The sequence below is a fragment of the Hemibagrus wyckioides genome, linkage group LG15 (assembly GCF_019097595.1).
Source record: "Hemibagrus wyckioides isolate EC202008001 linkage group LG15, SWU_Hwy_1.0, whole genome shotgun sequence".
Classification (NCBI taxonomy): domain Eukaryota; kingdom Metazoa; phylum Chordata; class Actinopteri; order Siluriformes; family Bagridae; genus Hemibagrus; species Hemibagrus wyckioides.
Genome location: NC_080724.1, coordinates 15476178 through 15494789, shown reverse-complemented (window position 1 = coordinate 15494789; position 18612 = coordinate 15476178). Strand labels below are relative to the sequence as shown.

The following is an 18612-nucleotide window of genomic DNA, read 5'->3' as shown; positions in this document are numbered from 1 at the left end:
TAATGCTTCATCATACCAAGACATTTCGGATAATTTCATGCTCCCAACTATGTGGGAACCGTCTGGGGATGACCCCTTCATGTTCCAACATGACTGCACACCAGTGCACAAAGCAAGGTCCATAAACACATGGATGAGCGAGTTTGGTGTGGACGAACTTGACTGGCCTGACCTCAACCTGATAGAACATCTTTGGGATGAATTAAAGCAGAGACTCTGAGTCATTCTAAAACTGGGATGTCTGCCTTTACATGCACATGAATTTAATATGGAGTTGACCTGCCCTTTGCAGCTATAACAGCTTCAACTTTTCTGGGAAGGCTTTCCACAAGGTTTAGGACTGTGTTTATGGGAATTTTTGAGCATTCCTCAGGCACTGATGTTGGACGAGAAGGTCTGGCTCGCAGTCTCTGCTCTAATTCATCCCAAAGATGTTCTATCGGGTTGAGGTCAGAAGTTCCTCCACACCAAACTCGCTCATCCATGTCTTTATGGACCTTGCTTTGTGCACTGGTGTGCAGTCATGTTGGAACAGGAAGGAGCCTTCCCCAAACTGTTCCCACAAAGTTGGGAGCATGAAATTGTCCAAAATGTCTTGGTATGCTGAAGTATTAAGAGTTTCTTTCACTAGTAATAAGGGGCCAAGCCCAACCCCTGGAAACAACACCTGAATGTAATTTGGAAGGGTGTCCCAAAACTTTTGGCAATATAGTGTACACATATTCACACCACAGACAGTTTAGAGATGAGTTTTTTGTACCATTAGATTTACACAAAACACTTATGATTTTGCAAATTAATTAGTCTATACCGTGAACTTAACATCAATTTGGAAAAATCCAGCATTTAGCTGATCCTCATAAGCTCTCAGATGACGACTTTGAAACTCCTGAAGAATTTCGGGTTGTTTTCAGATGTTCACACAGCGGTTCATGCATCGTGACTTTTGAGGCTGAGCCTATATGCGCTGAAATAAATCTCCTTGTCAGCTGCTCTCTTCCACTTAGTGTCTAATGACTCTTAGAATAGTCTGTAGTCTAAATATAATGATACTGTATGTTTGATAGGCATAGGCTGTGTAAAATGTTTGAACCAAATCATAAGGACAGGCTACAAAATAATTATGGACACATGTGCTGCTGTTAAACATATATTTGTGATAAATATATTGTCTGTGTGTGTAAGTGTGTGTGTGTGTGTGTGTGTGTCTGTGTGGTGCCCTTCGATGGACTGCTGCAATGGTCCAACCCAGATTTGCCCACCTTATGCTCAGTGTTCTCAAGTTCAAGTATCTGTGGTCAGGATACTAAAAAAAAGTTCCATGAAAATGTTCCATCTAGCCCCCTAGCTTCTGCACAGTTAGAAAACAAATAATGAAAGGGTCTGTAAAATGATCTAGTCATCATACTTACAAAGAACAGACAAAAGAAATCTGTGTGAGAGAGTTTGAGTCGCTTATCAGTAGGCAGAGAAGCCAGTCGCAGGCATGTGTTCCTGGAGCAAGGATCACACACATCACACCTTAAAGAGCAATTTAAAAGAGAGAGAGAGAGAGAGAGAGAGTAGATTATCTAATGTCAGGTTTGGCGGTTTCCAATCAGTTATAGAATAAATAATATATAGAAAAAGCAGAAAATGTATTATCATTAAATATTATTGGCCTGCGTAAAAGCACACAGAAAACGCAAAACGTGTGTGTGTGTGAGAGAGAGTGAGAGAGAGAGAGAGTGAGAGAGAGAGAGAGAGAGAACAATCCCATAGGAGGCGGGTAGATCTACATTCAAAACTGCTGACACACACACACACACACACACACTTCAAAGGACCTGGTTGGAGTTAAATTCACATGCCAGTATGGGAGTGCTGTACTTGGTGTAATCGCGCGGTCAGTTCTTTACGCACTTATTCACCATTAAGTTTTACGCGCCTCTGTTTTAAAAATATGGACAAAGACTCAATAGATTAACTTCAGTTTTTGTCAAGCTATTACTGCGTCTTTTTTTTTTTCTTTGATTTTCACAGTGTGTCTCGTATGACGAAAACAAAAGTCAAGGCTAGTTCTCCAGTTTACGCGCTCCCATCCGGCGCGGTTAAAGCAGAAGCGCACAAGATGAACCAAACCAAAGCTATAGACGCGCATTCAAAACCAAAACGGGAGCCGAACAGCAGCCGAAAGGAAATCAAACGCTATGAGAAAGCCAAGAGATCGGCTCCCGGCTTAGTGAAGAGTCGAAACAAACCTTGCGGCCGCAGGACAGTATCAGAGGCCAGCAGCGCAGGTGATGGTTTGAGTAAAGACTCCGGTGGAAAGACGGACAGCAGCTCAGAGACGTCCGATTGCACTTCTGAGGAAAACAGAGCAGCCAGCAGCTATGTGCAGAGCAACAACTTTGAGATGGACAACTTAGGCGCAGATGCAGAGAGGACAGAGGGTTGGGGAGGAAAAGTACCCGAAATGATCGACTGTGATTTTCCTAACAGCACCATGACACCAGCACCTGGTATAGCAGAGAGAAACAGAGACTACTTCAGCTCTGTGTACGGCAGATGGAAGTTCAGCGCGTCCGGAGCTTTAGAGTTCAGTGGAGACGAAGCGCATGATGATCTGCTGAGGGAGATCGACGACTTACGATCAGAAAATGAGTACTTAAAGGTACGATTTGGAAAAGTTTGGTATGTGAAAAAAATATATTTCAGCGTTACTGTTGTTGTCCTGTTATATATGTCATGTATTTTCTGTATTATTAATTTTTTGTTTAACTAGAATGGTACATAGTCTTCATACTAAACTGTAGAATTATTTGCCACTTTAATTGTGCGGATCTTACTTACTACCTTTAGTACGTATCTTGACATACCTAGGGAGTGAATGGACTGTGGTCTTCAATGTTCTTACGTTGATCACTTTTAAAGCACTACATTCAGTCTCCTAGGTGAAAGATACATGCAACAATTGCAAACCATTCATTTGAAGGTACCATATCAGAGACAAGCAATGATGCAGATAAGTACCTTTTAAGTTTAAGGTAATATAAAAGGAGCCGGCTGCGAGCAAATTGCCCATGACATGTTCGTAAAGGATTTGGGATTTACTCTCTCTCTATCTTTAAAAGAACCTTTAATACTGTCTAACTGCCCCATCATCTCTTACTGTCACTGACATGAAGCGCAAGGACAAGGTCAAGCAGCAGGTGATGTGATTACTGTGATTAGCTTGAAGAGTTCTGAGGGACACTAGCAGCTCTAAAGAATTTTTCAAGCAGAAAGGGTCTGGCATGGAATGCTCATCTCTGATTTTCCAAGACACTGTGCATCTTAGTGCATAGTAAATCTTTTTACATGTAAAGATGTCCGTTAAACGAGCAGACAAATCACGTACAAATTATTACTGATATAACCTACATCTTATAATTAGAAAATTATACAATATAAAACAATGGCCTGAGTTTGTTTCCTATTATACTGATAATAAGTTACATAGTAGACAAAGTAGACTAGTTAATGAAGCCATTAAGTGTGTGCAGTAATAGGATTTACTTTTCATTCAGAACGAGTTGGAGGAGATACGCTCAGAGATGCTGGAGATGAGGGACCTCTATATGGAGGAGGATATGTACCAGCTACATGAGCTCAAACAGCAACTGGAACAGGCCAATAAGACGTGTCGCATCTTACAGTATCGCCTTCGCAAGACCGAGAGACGTAGCCTGCGTGTCGCCCAGACTGGCCAGGTGGACAGCGAGCTTATCCGCACTCTGGAGCATGATGTCCAGGTTAGTATTTTCAACAGAGACTGTTCGGAGTTAAAGTAAGTGTGTGAGCATGCGTCTCTAAATCTATGAATCACAATGTTTCTGGGAAGATCAAGCATTCCTTTTATTGTATCATATATTTTCAGTGTGTATTTTAGTCAGTCCATTTAGTCATAGACTTTCCTCACATTAACTTGTGATTTAACGAGTAACTTCCTTTCACAGGAAAAACATTAGGTAGGGTGCCAGGCCGCACCACTCATCAGTTAAGGGCATGTGCTAAGTTTATGCAATGCTAGACAATCTAAGTATTGCTCTGTAGACCTTGACAAATGAATCAGAGCTCAGTGATTCAGTATGCTCTCACTTAAACTTGTGGACCTTTGGGCTTTTTTTTTTTTTACAGGACAGAACCACAGTACTAAAAGTTTTACTAAAGATTGTGGCGATGATCACATTTCAGGGCAAGGACATTCAAGTTTATATAGACATGCCTGATATTTCATTATAGTGTGTGTAGTGGAAGGCTTTCCTTTTTGGATGTGGTTCAATTATGTTTTACGGTAAAACAGAGGGAAAAATCCTGAGTGCTCTGCTTGCCAGCTGCTGTTTTGTGGCAGACCACTCACAACACAAGCATTTTTTGGTTTAAACTCATCAGCCAATCAGGAGAGGAGAGTAGTGCAGGAACATTAAAAGCTAATCAACACAGCAGGGGTAGTCCACATCAGTATGCACTTTCCTTGAAGATTGCCCCATGCTATGAAACAATTTTGGTTTTAAACTGTTTATACTTTTTAGGCATACAATCTTTGATCCTTTAAAAACTCAACAAGATTCTAACATTTTTGCATGAAGAAGGCTCTCCTCAGTAACCGGTGTGTTTATGAAGAAAATGTGATTTTTGTCTGTGAGACCTGAGAGAAAACAAAAGGAATAGAGACGCACAAAAAGTCAGAAAGAAAGAATATATGTCAAGGCCAGCAGCATCAGTGGAGGAAGTCTCTTGGCAGCTGTCTGTGTTCACACTGGGCATGTCCATGAGCAATCTATTTTAGAGACATGTATGAGAAATAGATACCCCCAGTATGTTTTGTGCAGTCTGGAACAGTTGGATGTATGTGTGTGTTTCACATTAGCTTTCACATTAGTGCTCTCCATGGTTTCTCTCTTAAAGTGCATCGCTTGTGATTTCTGGCAACATCCTCTAACCATACTCTACAAAAAAAAAGAAGTGAAAAGCAATACAGTGCTGTTCTTTTGGATGCTGTGCTGATCTTTAAACCAGCAATCACCAGCACAGAGCAGAACCCTGCCCTGAATATCATGGTGTAGTCACATGAAACGTTTACCCTGGGTATTGCCATTGGAGAGGTTTCACGTGTTATCTTCATAGCACTAATATCTTAAATTAACTGTTGGACATCAGAGCTCTGAAATCTTGTGTTGAATAGAGCGCATTCATATTTTAGCTTAAGGGAGTTGAGCAACCTGAGGAGCGCAAAACTTGTTTTTACCATGGAGAACGTTAGAATGGTTTGTGTTGTCTACTGCCCTAGTTCGATAAAATGTGTCCTCTTTCAGGTAGCAAAAAGCGTGTCCCTGCGTCTGCACACTGAGCTCGAGGCAGTGCAAAAGAAGAGCTTGCAGCTGGAGTGGGAAAACGAAGAGCTGCGGGAGCAGGTCCAGAATCTGGAGGTGGCAAAGCAGGTCCTGCAGGCAGAAATGAACAAATCTAGAGAGGTGCAGAAAGAGACAATACTATCTAAATGCTTCTTTGCATGGATAGATACAGTGGATTTTGAAAACATTTTCTATGTAGTACTAATATGAACTAGAACAAGTGTTTTAAAGGTTCCCCTTAAAGTTTGTGCACCCATCCTCCTCCTCTCTCAGAAGGTTAGGGTGTCAGTCCGGCCTTGACCTCGACTATGTGAATGAAGGGTGTGACTAACAGCTGACTCTCTGGGCAAGGCAGCGTACTATGAGAACCGAGGGATAGGATTCAAGGCACAGCTGTCATTCTCACTTGTGGGTGCAGGGAAAGAAAAAGAGAGGTGGGAGGATAGAAAAGATGGAAATAGAGAGAAGTTGACTTTTTTTTAGACATTAATCTGCAAGGAAGAGAAGGAAGTCCTTGTCTGCCCACCATAGTTATACAGCAAGCATGTGATCAATATGCACATTATATTTCAGTTAGCCATTTGAGTGTAACTTGAAAGTCTTATATTTGAAGACATGTGCTATCTGAAATTGTCATCCCTGGGTCTTGTAATGAGAATGATGTATATCCAAAAATAACAATTTTATCCAGAGGCCACGGATTGATTGTAGCAGCACTGATTCAAAGTTTAATCCAGGATTCGGGTGCTTAGAAGTGGTCAGCAGAAGCTAAGCTCAGGCCGCTCATCTCAAACAGCTGCTGCCCTTCTCTGATCCTCATGAGCTGAGCAAATCAGTCACAACCAGATTATCCAGCTCTACAGTCAACCAAGCAGCAATCAATAAACCCACAAAAATGAAGACGTCTGTAATCTGTTTGTGTTTAATGCAAATGAATATTGATTTATGGTTGTGGTCAGTTGTTTCTACAGCAACAGCTAACTCCTATTAGACTAAACTCATGCTTTTGGTAAAGCCAGTTTTGAGGGAAGTGTCCAATGGCAGGGAGATTTTTTTTGTAAGGAAATATACAGTATATTTAAAAAAGCTTGAGTTGACTTTTGGGTCACTGATTTTAATTATGTACATCAGTGTGCTATAATATCCATTGGGAATGTGGACATAACTGAGGCTATTTGTACTTCTAAGTGTTTTGCTTTAGCCTTCAGTAATTACCTAAACACTAGCTAGACACTAGCTAGCTCAGACAGAGCAGGAGACAAAGAGACTAATGATAAGATTCCTGTCATACTCCAAGCAGCATGCATGCATAGCCTGCTGTAATGAATCCAGGCCTTTGAGCCTGGACTTCATGAGACTTCAATATTGTACAAAGAGGTATCACAAAACTTTGAAACTGATTACCCCTTCGAATGGCCTATAGTAAAAAGTCTGTATTTTCAATATAGGGGAATGGGATTATTTGTGTATTAGTGAACTATATTGCCAGTGGATCTCTTCCCAAGACCATAAGAAACAAAATTACATGTTCTTCATTAGTTTATTAGCAGGCTAAAATCCCTTTTCTTGAATTAATCAAGAAAATGTCTCTAGTCAGACCTCATCAGTGACACCAAGTTTTACAAAACAGGATTTCTTTTTGTAGTTAAGATCAGACTTAGACACACATGCACCTACTTATGAGGTGTTTATGTAGAAGTGCATGCTTTTCATTAGCAATGCAGCGGTGTGTGGAGCACTGCACTATAGTTCAAGCTTCCAAAATGGAAAAGCACAGATCTATGAAAAGATTTGTGGATGTTCTTTACCTGCATATGTGTGCATACTCTCAAGTTGTTTTCCTTTCACTTAATTTCATTTAAGTACATAAACATTGCGACATTCCGTTATAGATGTTTTCACAAAATTCCCTAAAGAGGAGAAGTTTGAAATCTGCTGGGAGCAAGAGTGAAAAGAAGATTTCCCCACAGGTGAATTCCACACACATTTCATTCCAATGATAATGTATACTTCACATATTATATTGATATAAAAAATTTCTGTGTTTAATAGGATGACAGTGCAGATTTGAAATGCCAGCTACATTTTGCCAAAGAGGAATCAGCACTTATGTGCAAGAAGCTAACTAAGATGGCTGTGGAATGTGAGACCATGCGAGAGGAATTATCCAAGTACAGACTGCTTTATGGCGATGTTGATGTATCTCAGACTGTGGCAGGGACCGTTAACTCTGCTCACACACGGGAAGCAGAGGTCAAAGTTCATCTTCGTCTGGTGGAAGAAGAGGCTACGCTGCTGAGCCGACGGATTGTGGAGCTGGAAGTGGAGAACCGAGGGCTGAGAGCAGAGATGAATGAAATGCGAGAGAGAGCTGGATGGGGCCAGGAAGAGGAAGAGGAGGTTATAGAGGGCAGAGAGAAGTGTCTAGCAACATCTTTGCCTCTAGCGAAAGAAAAAGAGGGCAATGGTTTTACAAATAATAGGACCCCAGAGTCTAATGGCAATGTACAGTCAGTGGGTGTAGCAGAGAACTGTCCATTAAGTCATATCCTCAGAGAGGAGACAGTGGACGAGGTAACAAACCATCCTCAAGACCAAATAGAAAGCGATGAAAATGCAAAAAAAGAGCACGGCTGTACCGCTAGCCTGAAGGACCTAGACGCCCTGCTTGCAGTCCGAGACCAAGCTATGCTAGTTAGATCAATTGTCCAGTTCCTAATCCCACCAGCAAAAAATGGTTTCTCACCAATGTCCAACCAAAACTTTATCTCTAGCCACCCCTTCCTCAGCAAAATTGAGGTTGATTCTCATTGCTTGAATAATCCATGGCTTTTGGATCCCATGATGAGTCCCCTGACCAGTGGACTGGAGGTGCTACAGGCCCAGTTATGTACCCTTGTTTCAAAGATAGATGTTCTGGAAAATTCTGTGCCTGGTGAAATTGGTCAAGATACAAATGCAGAAAAGATGCTGGAGACAGTTGAACAAGTAGCACAGCAATGTCCTAATGAGAAAAAGACCTGCCATTCCAACAGCAATGAGGAGCAGACCTGTAACCAGCCCAGTCTTGAGCTTCTCACAGTACAACTACGCTGGTTCCTCCAGCAATGGCGCCAAGGGGAGAGACCGTCTGGAGAAGACAGGAGCCTGTTTGAGGTAATGCTATATTTACTAAGAAGAATATTTTTCTTTTGGGGCAATGTGAAAGTTGAAGCTGTTAATTATGTAACTGATGACTTATGTAATTTGTATTGAATAATACATTTGTGTCCTTGGTAAAAGTGAGTCCTGTGCACCTAGAGAGGAATAATGTTTCTTTGTCTTAGGCTCCATAAACAGCATGCTGAGATGATTATTTGTTCATTTTGTGCATATGCTAATTATCTAACCGCATATCATTTTAAGGTGGACTTCCAGAAGGATCGTTATCCTCAAATGAAGGCTGACTTACTGGGATCCAAGAAAACTGGCATGTCATCTAGAGAAGCAAAACCTCCTGAAAAGTGCCACAAGCAGGTATTTTAGCAGAAAACATTTTAGCAGAACAGCATTTGTGTAAGCGTGGTGATTTGAGAAGTTAAAAATGGAGTATGTTTGATACACCAGGCATTTCTCATCCTATTCAAATAATCTCTCCAGCTGAGCAGTGCTCTTCTCTCAGATCTGAAGGCAGCATTGCAGGATCTATGTTGTGAGCTGCAGGAGGAATACCGCACTGGCCAGCACATTGCACAACAGTTTGCAGAAGCTAAAGAAGCATGGACTGTGGAGTGTACAGAGCTCAGGAGCCTTGCAAGTAGGGTAAGAGTTGATAATACATCTTTCACCTCATTGTTTTCTGATTATTAAAATCATTGACTGGAAGAAATCATAACCCGCATGCCTGATTTTGCTGTATGTATCAGGAATACAAGACTGAATCTATGTATTGAGGATTCCTTAGTTTTGTACCAGGCTACATTTAAATGAGGTTAAATGAGTTTAAAGGTGTTTAAAGTGTAAAGTTAATGTTTTGTGTGTTTTCTAATACACTCACAGCTGGATGATACAGCTGAGACTAAGGATTCTCCGGACCTAAAGATGGAACTGCAGAAGGATTATTTTGAGGAACTCCAGAACCTTTTAGATGAGTCCCATGCTGCAGTTATTGATGTGACCAGACAACTGAAAATATGTGAGCGCAACTGGAACTGCGAACCTCAGGAGCTCCTATCATACCTAAGTGAAGATCAACTGGACTGGGGCAAGCAAAATAAGGACACTGAGGTAAAGTCATGTATATCATGTTTGGCATTATGAATATAATAAACTGTTTTTTGCATGAGACTATCTTGCACTGTATGCACTTTATGTCTAACACCAGTAATTACCATATCTAACACCACAGTGATGTAAAGAAGAAAACACCATATTACTCACTCATTGGCCTCAAATGTCACTCAGATAACACATTAGGTATAGATGCCTGCCCTGAAGGTATTGTACATATGTATAAGGGAAAGATTTAGCCTCATCACTTACCGGACTGACAGCTGTAATGGCGTTTTAGTGACTTATGGTAGTGTTTTTTTATGCAGAACATAATTTACATTGCTCATAGATATGTTTTTACAATAAAGAATATTCTTTTGACTGAAGATATATAATCAACTTTCAGTCTCAGGCATTCAAGAGCACCCAAAAAAGAGGAGAATCTAAGAGGTTGGTTTAATTTCTATTATTTTTTATACAAATCTAACTCTATCACCATAATTTAAATTGGCCACATGAGTTTCATTAACTAAAATATAAAACATTGTCCATAGATTAACACAGAGGGCCAAGAAGAATTGGATATACCTCAGCCAAGATGCAGCTTTGGTAGACAGAGAAGATCCATGGAAGACCTGGGACTGTCCCATCATGCCACCCAACTTCTCCGATCTTAATCTAAAGCAGACAACACCAAAAAAGAGCCACACTGCTCCAGAGAAAACGGACATCCGTATATACTATAGTCCCCCATCAACTCGCAGGATTCTTCTAAGTGCTGTGCCATTTAAAGATGAAGACAAATGTGAAAAGAAACGGGAGAAAGAGGAAACTTTCTGCAACCACTCTAAACGTATAAAGGAAACGAATGCCTGTGATACCTGGCAGGGTACTTTACCTTTTCAGTGCCAGAGCACGATAGAGCAGGGTCAGTGTGCTATTATTAGATCCAATTCATCTTCTGGTTTCCAGTCTTCTGGTGTTTCATCTTCATCTTGCTTGCCCTTCAGTGGATGGGAGGTCTCAGAAAATCTGAGTGATGACATGAAAGAAATGACAGCTAGTGTGCTTGAACGGAGGAGAAGGAGCATCTCGGGTAGCCGCACTGTTGGAGTAATCAGTATAGGAACCCAGACTCATTCTCAGCCAAAGGTGAATAGTGTTGGACTTCAGACTGACATTTATCAAGGTGTGTGTGCAAGCAAACACCGGTCACCCAGGGTCATATCATTTGTGTCTGCCCACTCCCAAAATATTTCATCTTCTCTGGAGAGGATGCCTGGGTCATTCGAAAAGTCTCCATCTTGCTCAACTTCACCGAAACAACAGCGAAGACACTCATCCTCTTTTTCATCCAGCTCTTCTTCCAACAATACAAATTCTTCTTATTCTTTCAAATCAGCTTCCTTGTCCTCATCGTCATCTCTGACCAGTTCCTCTAGGTTGGAGCCCCCTAAGGAACATAGTGTATGGAGTCTTCCTCACTGCAGTTCTAGCAACACGAAGCCCAGTTCAGCATTCGGTGGTAGCAGTGAGAAGTCTGCTGGTCGTAGGACTGCAGGGATCCACAAGTATGGCCTGGTTCAAGAGTTTTTCCGCAACGTGTGTGGTCGTGGAGAGAAATTAAACCCGCCGAATACACGGGGGGAGAAAGTACCAGATATACGCAGGGATCATGCAAGTTCAGCAAGATTAAAGAAAACTGAAGGGCCTCCATCTCGGATTCCCACTGTGCCACTGGGCAGGAGTGACAGTGTCACTAGAATCGTTAATCACAGATTTATGAAACAGGGTAGAAAGGATGAGCCACGACCAGCCCAGACACATACACAGGGTCAGTGTCCAAACCAGACCAAGACTCCCATGAGTAAGGACAAGGGTTTTGGTCCTGCTGCTTTGGAGGTGGGTAACATTAACAATGTAAGACGTAATATATATTTATATAAAGCAACTGGGAATTAATTAATAAATTATTCATGAGTGTAGACATTGTGTCTAGTTCTGCAATTCCCATCCCTATCAGCAGTTATACTTTTTAGCATGGTGCTGCCAAAAGAAATTAGATGTGTGTGCTTAGGTTTGAATGTTTCTCTTTCATTTATTTTTGACACAAAATCTTTCTCCCTACAAGGATGCCCCCTGTGGCTGCAGTTCTCAAACTCTAGCTTCCTGCTTTGCTCGAGTGTCTCGTACCAACCTTCGCCACGCCCACAACCACTGTAAGCTCCGCCCTACAGCAGCTGGTGGGAAAGGGAATCCGCTTTCTCAGTAAAGGATGGCATCACCACTGATACCAATAAACAGCTGACAAGATACTGAAGTAGTGGAGCAGCTACCTTTTAAATCCATCACTTGGACATTTTCAGACTTTTTCATTATTCTGAAGATTTATTGTAATACAAACTGGATTGCTGCAGGCGTACTGAAAGCTTTAAATGCAGTATATATATACTACTTTTTTTTATGCTACAATTTGTAATCTAATGTATTACAGCCAAGACATAGAAATGTTTTTATTTCTTTGAAGTTTTATATGCCTTAGTATATACTCTCTACTAAAATTAGTTAGGAGCCTTAAAAATAAACAGTTTTACATTAATGTCAAAAGCTATATATAAAGTCTGTAAATAAATATCTCTCATATATCACTGGCCTTTTGTTCTTACAAAGTGCTTCAGACTTATTAAGAGGGTGTCGTCAAATGTTACATGTACTTTTTAATGATTAATTAACTAAATAAATATGGCCGAGCAAGAAGAATAACACCATATGTCCCAAAAGTCTCAATAACACCGCATGTCTTGTCCTATATAGATAATATTACAAGACACTACAGTTGGACAATGACACAGAGCCTCAAAAACATCCACTGTGTCCAGTTTGATCCTGAGCTTGTGTTACTCTCTGTGTGGAGTTTTGTATGTGTTCTCTGTGTTTGCATTTCTGTAGGTTTTCTGATTTCCTGCTAAAATATGTGGATAGTTGGTGGGTTGGTATGGCCATATCGAAATTGCCTCTGTGTGTGTGTGTGTGTGTGTGTGTGTGTGTGTGTGTGTGTGTGTGTGTGTGTGCGCACATGGTGCTCTGTGTGTTGCTGGTTTCCCTTCCAGAGTGTATTTCCAACTCACACCCAGCATTCCTGGTGCTGGCTTCATATCCACTATGACCCTGACCAGGATAACATGGTTATCTGAAGATAAATGAACCGTCTCACTGTGAATAAATTGAATAATTGAATAAACTATTAATTTCTATTTGCCATAGGGGTAATCATATAGCATCAAAATATTTTCTTAATGTTTTACCCCTTGAGTACAGAGTATATTCTTGTCTGTCTTGGCTTAAACACTATTTTAAAAAGCTAGATATCTGGGGTATACAGAATGTATGCAATTGTTATCAAACCTTAATAATTTAGTACAAATAATATCCTATAACAGTTTATTTTATGTGGGGAAATGAAAGGCATATCTCCAATTAAAACTAATGATCATATATACATCTTTAACTAGCATTTTTGGGTGGATGAATCACATCATTAGTGAATGAAACGTACAATAACAGCGACTCTTTAAGTAACAGATAAATCTTAACATATTATTAATTAATTCCCTTAATAGTTAGAAATGCAGTATTACTTAATAAAGTTTATTTACATCATAAAGGGTGAGTGATGAAGAGAGAAAGTCAAAAACCCCGGTGAGAGAAAAACCGGAAATACGTCAGAGCTGCGCGCGCCGATGTTTAGCTTTACAACCCTGAAGGATCAGGTTAAAAAGTTTGCTTTGTTGTTGTTTTTGTGGTTTGTTTGTTTGCTGTTATATTGCTAATTGATCATCTCGATAAAATGTATATTTCAGTCTGAGACCGAAGGCAGGGGATATGATGTAGCTAACGAAGCTAAACTATTCATTGTTTGTTTTTCACTTGCTAGTTCGCTAGACATTAGATAATATCAGTGTTTACAACAACTGGCTGGCTAAGGTTTCCAGACAACTATACCGAATTCACGGGCATAATTTGTACGTATAGCAATGTCGTGCACCCTGGAAAAGGTGTTGTCTGACGCTCGGACTTTGCTGGAGCGATTAAAGGATCATGACACTGCAGCCGAGAGCCTAATAGAGCAGTCCAGTGCTCTCAACCAGAGAATACACTGCATGAAGGAAGTCGGAAATGCTCTTCCTGACAAGGTAAGCCTGGATTTTAGACACAATCAGGAGGCTGATTTGATGCTAGTGTAAGCACATACACTATATTGCCAATACACTACATTTTAGGACACCCCTCCTAATGATGGAATTCAGGGGTTGGGTTTGGCCCCTTAGTTCCATTGAAAGGTCCCCGCTCTAATTTATCCCAAAGATGTTCTATCAGGTTGAGGTCTGGACTGCAGGCCAGTCAAGTTCCTCCACACCAAACTTGCTCATCCATGTCTTTATGGACCTTGCTTTGTGCACCGCCCTTTGCAGCGATAACAGCTTCAACTCTTCTGGGAAGGCTTTTCCGGTTTAGGAGTGTGTTCATGGGAATTTTTGACCTTTCCTCTAGAAGCGCATTTGTGAGGTCAGGCACTGATGTTGGACGAGAAGGTCTGCCTTGCGTTTTCCGCTCCAATTCATCCCAAAGATATCTTAAGATTCATATCTGGTTGAGGTCAAGACTCTGTGAAGTTTCTCCACACCCAACCTTGCTTTGTGCACTGGTGCGCAGTCAGGTTGGAACAGGAAGGGGTCATCCCCAAACTGTTCCCACAAAGTTGGGAGCATGAAATTGTCCAAAACGTCTTGGTATGCTGAAGCATTCCTATCAATGGAACTAAGAGGCCAAGCCCAACCCCTGAACACCTGAATTCAATGATTTTGAGGGGTGTCTCAAAACTTTTGGCAATATAGTGTAGGTGTCGCATTGTTCTGGTAGGCTAAAACCAGTCAGAGATTAGTGCTAGTCCTGAATTTGTCCTAAATGTGCTTATGTGCTGAATCCACTGGTTATGTTTCGGTCCTAGTCACGGTTGAGTGCCTCAGCATGGGCTCTGTAACCCGCTTTAGTAGGTATGTTCTTGTGCTTAGGTTGAATTTGCTCTCACATGTAAGTCATAAAATAAACCGTGATCTAAATCATATTTTGGACAAAATTGACTGCCCATTAAAATGTGTTAAATGGGATAGACTGTTAAACTCTTGATCCCCTTGGACAGGAATTTAACACTGCCTGGTCTGAACAATGCTCAATAATATAATACATTTCAGTAACAGCCTGACTTTCCCCCCCCAGTACATGGAAACAATTCCAGGTTATCAGGAGCTGTCTAAATCCAAACCGCACATTCTCTTGACCCAGGAGAACACCCAAATCAAGGAACTTCAGCAAGAGAACAAAGGCACGGTTCCTAATTCCTAATATCTAATAGACATTTCTGATAGCATGCTTTTCAGACGCCTGGTACTTTTTAAAAAAATTTTGAACAATAGTTTTAAACATTTGCTTAGTTTAATTCATCCATGTCTTCCACAGAGCTTTGGCTTTCTTTGGAAGAGCACCAGTATGCTCTGGAGTTGATCATGGGCCGATATCGGAAACAAATGCTTCAGCTGATGATGGAAAAGAAGGAGATGGATACCAAGCCTGTGCTCAGCCTTCATGAGGATCATGCCAAGGTACATATTTTTCAATGATCCAATTATATGGGATTTGCTTTTCAAAAAAATTCTGCATCTGATGTAAAGATCTGTTTTTTTATTTCATTTGTCACTAACGGGTTTTTTTTGTTAACAATGTTTTCATTTACTTATTATTCATACAGTAATATTACTAATAATAACTGTTGTGAGCTATATATTGTATACAAACTGTAACACATGTACACCTCTTATTATCATTCTCATTTATTATCAGTTATCATTCTTGTGTACTGCATTTGGTATATATATATTTATTTTGCTATATAATAAGCACATATTTCATGGTTTAGAAATAACAATTACAAATGATTATCTTGTTTGGGAAATGCAGTTATACAAAATACAAAATGTTATTGACTGTTATTGAATTCTTACTGAACTTGTTTTTGTGATTTGTCTAGGAGGTGCAGAGCAAGCTGGAGAGGATTTGTGAGATGGGCCAGGTGATGCGCAGAGCTGTACAGGTGGATGACCAACACTACTGTTCTGTGAAAGAGAGACTGGCTCAGCTGGAGGTAATATGTAGAACCATGACTGATTCCTCTCTGGAGCTTTGTACTAATGCTTCACTAATGTTCTGGAGGTCAGGAAACATATCCTGAACCAGACCCATACAGTTCCAGAGCAAATTCTTGCATTGCATTTCCTGCAGAGAAGTATTGCAGAGTTACGATGGCAGGTGCAATTTCATGCTTTGAGCCTTAAAAAAAAAATGTATTTGGCTTTTGCCATGACTACTGGTCCCTAACAGCATGGACAAAAAATGGTAAAAACAAAAATATTGACTTTAATTTCCCACTGGTCCCTGGTCTTTTTAAAAAAAAAAGAAAGAAAAAAAAAGTACCAGTTGTGAATCAGAATTGGACTTCCACTAGAACCACTACAGTTTCTTAAATGTATTGCAGTAGAAATGCGTTTTGCTGTTTGTTCTTATGAAACTTACTCCATTTTGTTCCTACAGATCGAGAACAAGGAGCTGCATGACCTCTTGGCCATCAGTAAGAATTTATTAAAACCACAGCGAGAAGAGGCAAGCCAGCCAGACCCAGAGCCCAAACCCAAAGTTACTGACAAAGAGTGATGATGTCTGGAGACATGAAACGTTGCTTTGCTTTATGGCTACAGTTCAGTGCAATGTCTGTCGTACCCTCTCAGGTCACCTGTTGCTGTACATGTGTGTTGTGGCTTTTTCGGTCTTGACTGACGGTCTTGACTGTCAGTTTTCTTACCCACTGAATAGAGTTTTAGAGGGAATGTTGTATTCTGTCTCAGGAAAGACGTACAGCCTCTGTTTGTCTGTTTAAACAGAAGGCAAATCTATGACAAATTGAAATTTTCATGCAACCTGAAATTAACCTCAACACAGAGTGCTTTGCAAAAGTATTTAATCCTGTGGCACAATATGATGTGTTGACATGGAAACAAATTATTATTTCATTCTTAGCCTGAATAATTACTGAATTATTTTCTGTTAAGTGCATTTTGACAATCCTCTTTGGCATTTTTTTTTTTTAAACATTTTTTGAATAACTTCATTATTCCTCCCAGACTGTGGGTTATTCATATTTAGGAAAAGAGGAGAAAGAAGCCAGTACAACTTTGTAAGGACACACCAACCTTAGTCAGAGTAGTGACTTGTGATGATTTGAGGTATCCAGTCAGCATATTAGAGGACTGAATATATTTGCAGCCTTTATTGTTCAGTTTATTAAAAAACAAATCTCTCACTTTTATTCAGCATAACCTTGTTTCCCTAAAAATATGTATTTTAATGAAAAATTCTCTGAATAGTTAAATACTTTTGCAAGACACCAATTCACTTTTTGTGTCTTATTTCTATTAGTTATGTAACCTTGTTTCTGAATGGCCTGCAGTAGCTTTTATACAAATTCATTTATTTCATTTATAATTGAGTAAAATGTTTGGTCATGTAATTCCACAGACTTCATGCTTCTGCACCATTTTTGTTCTTTGTTTTAGTGATTGCTTTAACAAATAATCTCTCCTTTTTTTCTTTTTTTAATAATTATAATATAAACTAAAGTTTTAATAATCCAAAATTATAGATTTATGGAACAAATGGTGCTGGTTGTCCAGGCACTGGTTTATGTATAATGGTGAGTATGAATTAAAAAGCATTGTTTGTTCCAAGATCAAGATTTAAATATGTAGTGCTGTGCATGTCCTAGCGTTAGGTTGTTGAATGTGGATGTTTTTTAAAAATTTAAATATTTCAATAAAAATGTCAAACAATTAAAAAAAGAAGCAAAAGTGTGGTATTTTGGTATCCATCGCAAGAGCATTCTGAATTTAATTGAAATCCAGAATGCTTCTTGTCTTGAAGTCAGTAAGTAATAACCATTGATCACAAAATTGCAGGACACCCTTTTAAAGATTATATTCTTAGAACAGAATTATAAACTAAAAAAAACAACAAGGTCAAATATCTGCCATTCACTAGAGAGTCCTGTATGGCTGATTCCCTCAGCAAACATGGCCGAGTTGCCCCCTTGTTCCCTGTTTCCTCCTTGGAAATGTTTGGTCTTCTGTTCACAATTGCAATAAAAAAGGTTTGTTTTTTCCATTTTCAATAAATGTGATTCCATAAATCAAAATAAGTATGTATGTTTCAAAATATGCATGCATGCTAAAAAATGGGTATGGAATATACATCAATCAGGCATAACATTATGAGCAGTGAGAGGTGAAGTGAATAACACTGATGATCTCCTCATCATGGCACCTGTTAGTGGGTGGGATATATTAGGCAGCAAGTGAACATACTCAAAGTTGATGTGTTAGAAGCAGGAAAAATAGACAAGTGTAAGGATTTGAGCAAGTTTGACAAGTGCCAAATTGTGGTGGCTAGACCACTGGATCAGAGCATCTCCAAAACTGCAGCTCTTGTGGGGTGTTCCCGGTCTGCAGTGGTCAGTATCTATCAAAAATGGTCCAAGGAAGGAACAGTGGTGAACCGGCGACAGGGTCATGGGCGGCCAAGGCTCATTGATGCACGTGGGGGGCGAAGGCTGTCCCGTGTGATCCGATCCAACAGACGAGCTACTGTTTCTCAAACTGCTGAAGACGTTAATGCTGGTTCTGATAGAAAGGTGTCAGAATACACAATACATGATATTAGTCATAATGTTATGCCTGGTCTGTGTAGTTCCCATTTTTGAGTTACTTATCAAGCCAAATACCAAAAGAGTTGTAATATAATACATCTGTTGTAATATAAAACCATCAATGTACCTACAACTCAATGGAAATGTGGATAAAACAAATCAACAATTCCACTGAAA

General features: G+C 40.0%; 2 protein-coding genes across 4 annotated transcripts; both read left to right on the top strand.

Annotated features, from left to right (window-relative positions):
• The first annotated feature begins 1828 nt into the window (after positions 1 to 1828).
• Positions 1829 to 12249, top strand: si:ch211-197l9.2 (protein SOGA1). 2 transcript variants are annotated; one of them, XM_058409108.1, is made up of 11 exons: positions 1829 to 2653; positions 3549 to 3773; positions 5337 to 5495; positions 7268 to 7345; positions 7428 to 8531; positions 8781 to 8891; positions 9015 to 9176; positions 9414 to 9641; positions 10033 to 10076; positions 10181 to 11528; positions 11758 to 12247. In XM_058409108.1, exons 1-11 carry the CDS (start codon positions 2033 to 2035, stop codon positions 11896 to 11898), a joined length of 4221 nt encoding a protein of 1406 aa, XP_058265091.1. In that variant the 5' UTR covers positions 1829 to 2032; the 3' UTR covers positions 11899 to 12247. The 2 variants fall into 2 exon arrangements, with proteins under 2 accessions (XP_058265091.1, XP_058265092.1); XM_058409109.1 differs by having other exon boundaries at positions 2539 to 2673; positions 11758 to 12249.
• A 1093-nt stretch (positions 12250 to 13342) lies between these two features.
• On the top strand, positions 13343 to 17563 carry sike1 (suppressor of IKBKE 1). Of its 2 annotated transcripts, XM_058409683.1 has the most exons (6): positions 13351 to 13396; positions 13659 to 13819; positions 14904 to 15009; positions 15144 to 15286; positions 15712 to 15825; positions 16272 to 17563. In XM_058409683.1, exons 2-6 carry the CDS (start codon positions 13661 to 13663, stop codon positions 16389 to 16391), a joined length of 642 nt encoding a protein of 213 aa, XP_058265666.1. In that variant the 5' UTR covers positions 13351 to 13396; positions 13659 to 13660; the 3' UTR covers positions 16392 to 17563. The 2 variants fall into 2 exon arrangements, with proteins under 2 accessions (XP_058265665.1, XP_058265666.1); XM_058409682.1 differs by having other exon boundaries at positions 13343 to 13819; positions 16272 to 17562.
• Positions 17564 to 18612: the final 1049 nt, after the last annotated feature.

Bases quoted from the DNA above. Each gene is read 5' to 3' on its own strand.
- si:ch211-197l9.2 (XM_058409108.1), top strand. From the start codon at position 2,033: ATGACGAAAACAAAAGTCAAGGCTAGTTCTCCAGTTTACGCGCTCCCA. The intron at 3,774-5,336 runs GTTAGTATTTTC...GTCCTCTTTCAG, and splicing joins CTCTGGAGCATGATGTCCAG to GTAGCAAAAAGCGTGTCCCT. The intron at 7,346-7,427 runs GTGAATTCCACA...TGTGTTTAATAG, and splicing joins AAAAGAAGATTTCCCCACAG to GATGACAGTGCAGATTTGAA.
- sike1 (XM_058409683.1), top strand. From the start codon at position 13,661: ATGTCGTGCACCCTGGAAAAGGTGTTGTCTGACGCTCGGACTTTGCTG. The intron at 15,010-15,143 runs GCACGGTTCCTA...TGTCTTCCACAG, and splicing joins ACTTCAGCAAGAGAACAAAG to AGCTTTGGCTTTCTTTGGAA. The intron at 15,287-15,711 runs GTACATATTTTT...TGATTTGTCTAG, and splicing joins TTCATGAGGATCATGCCAAG to GAGGTGCAGAGCAAGCTGGA.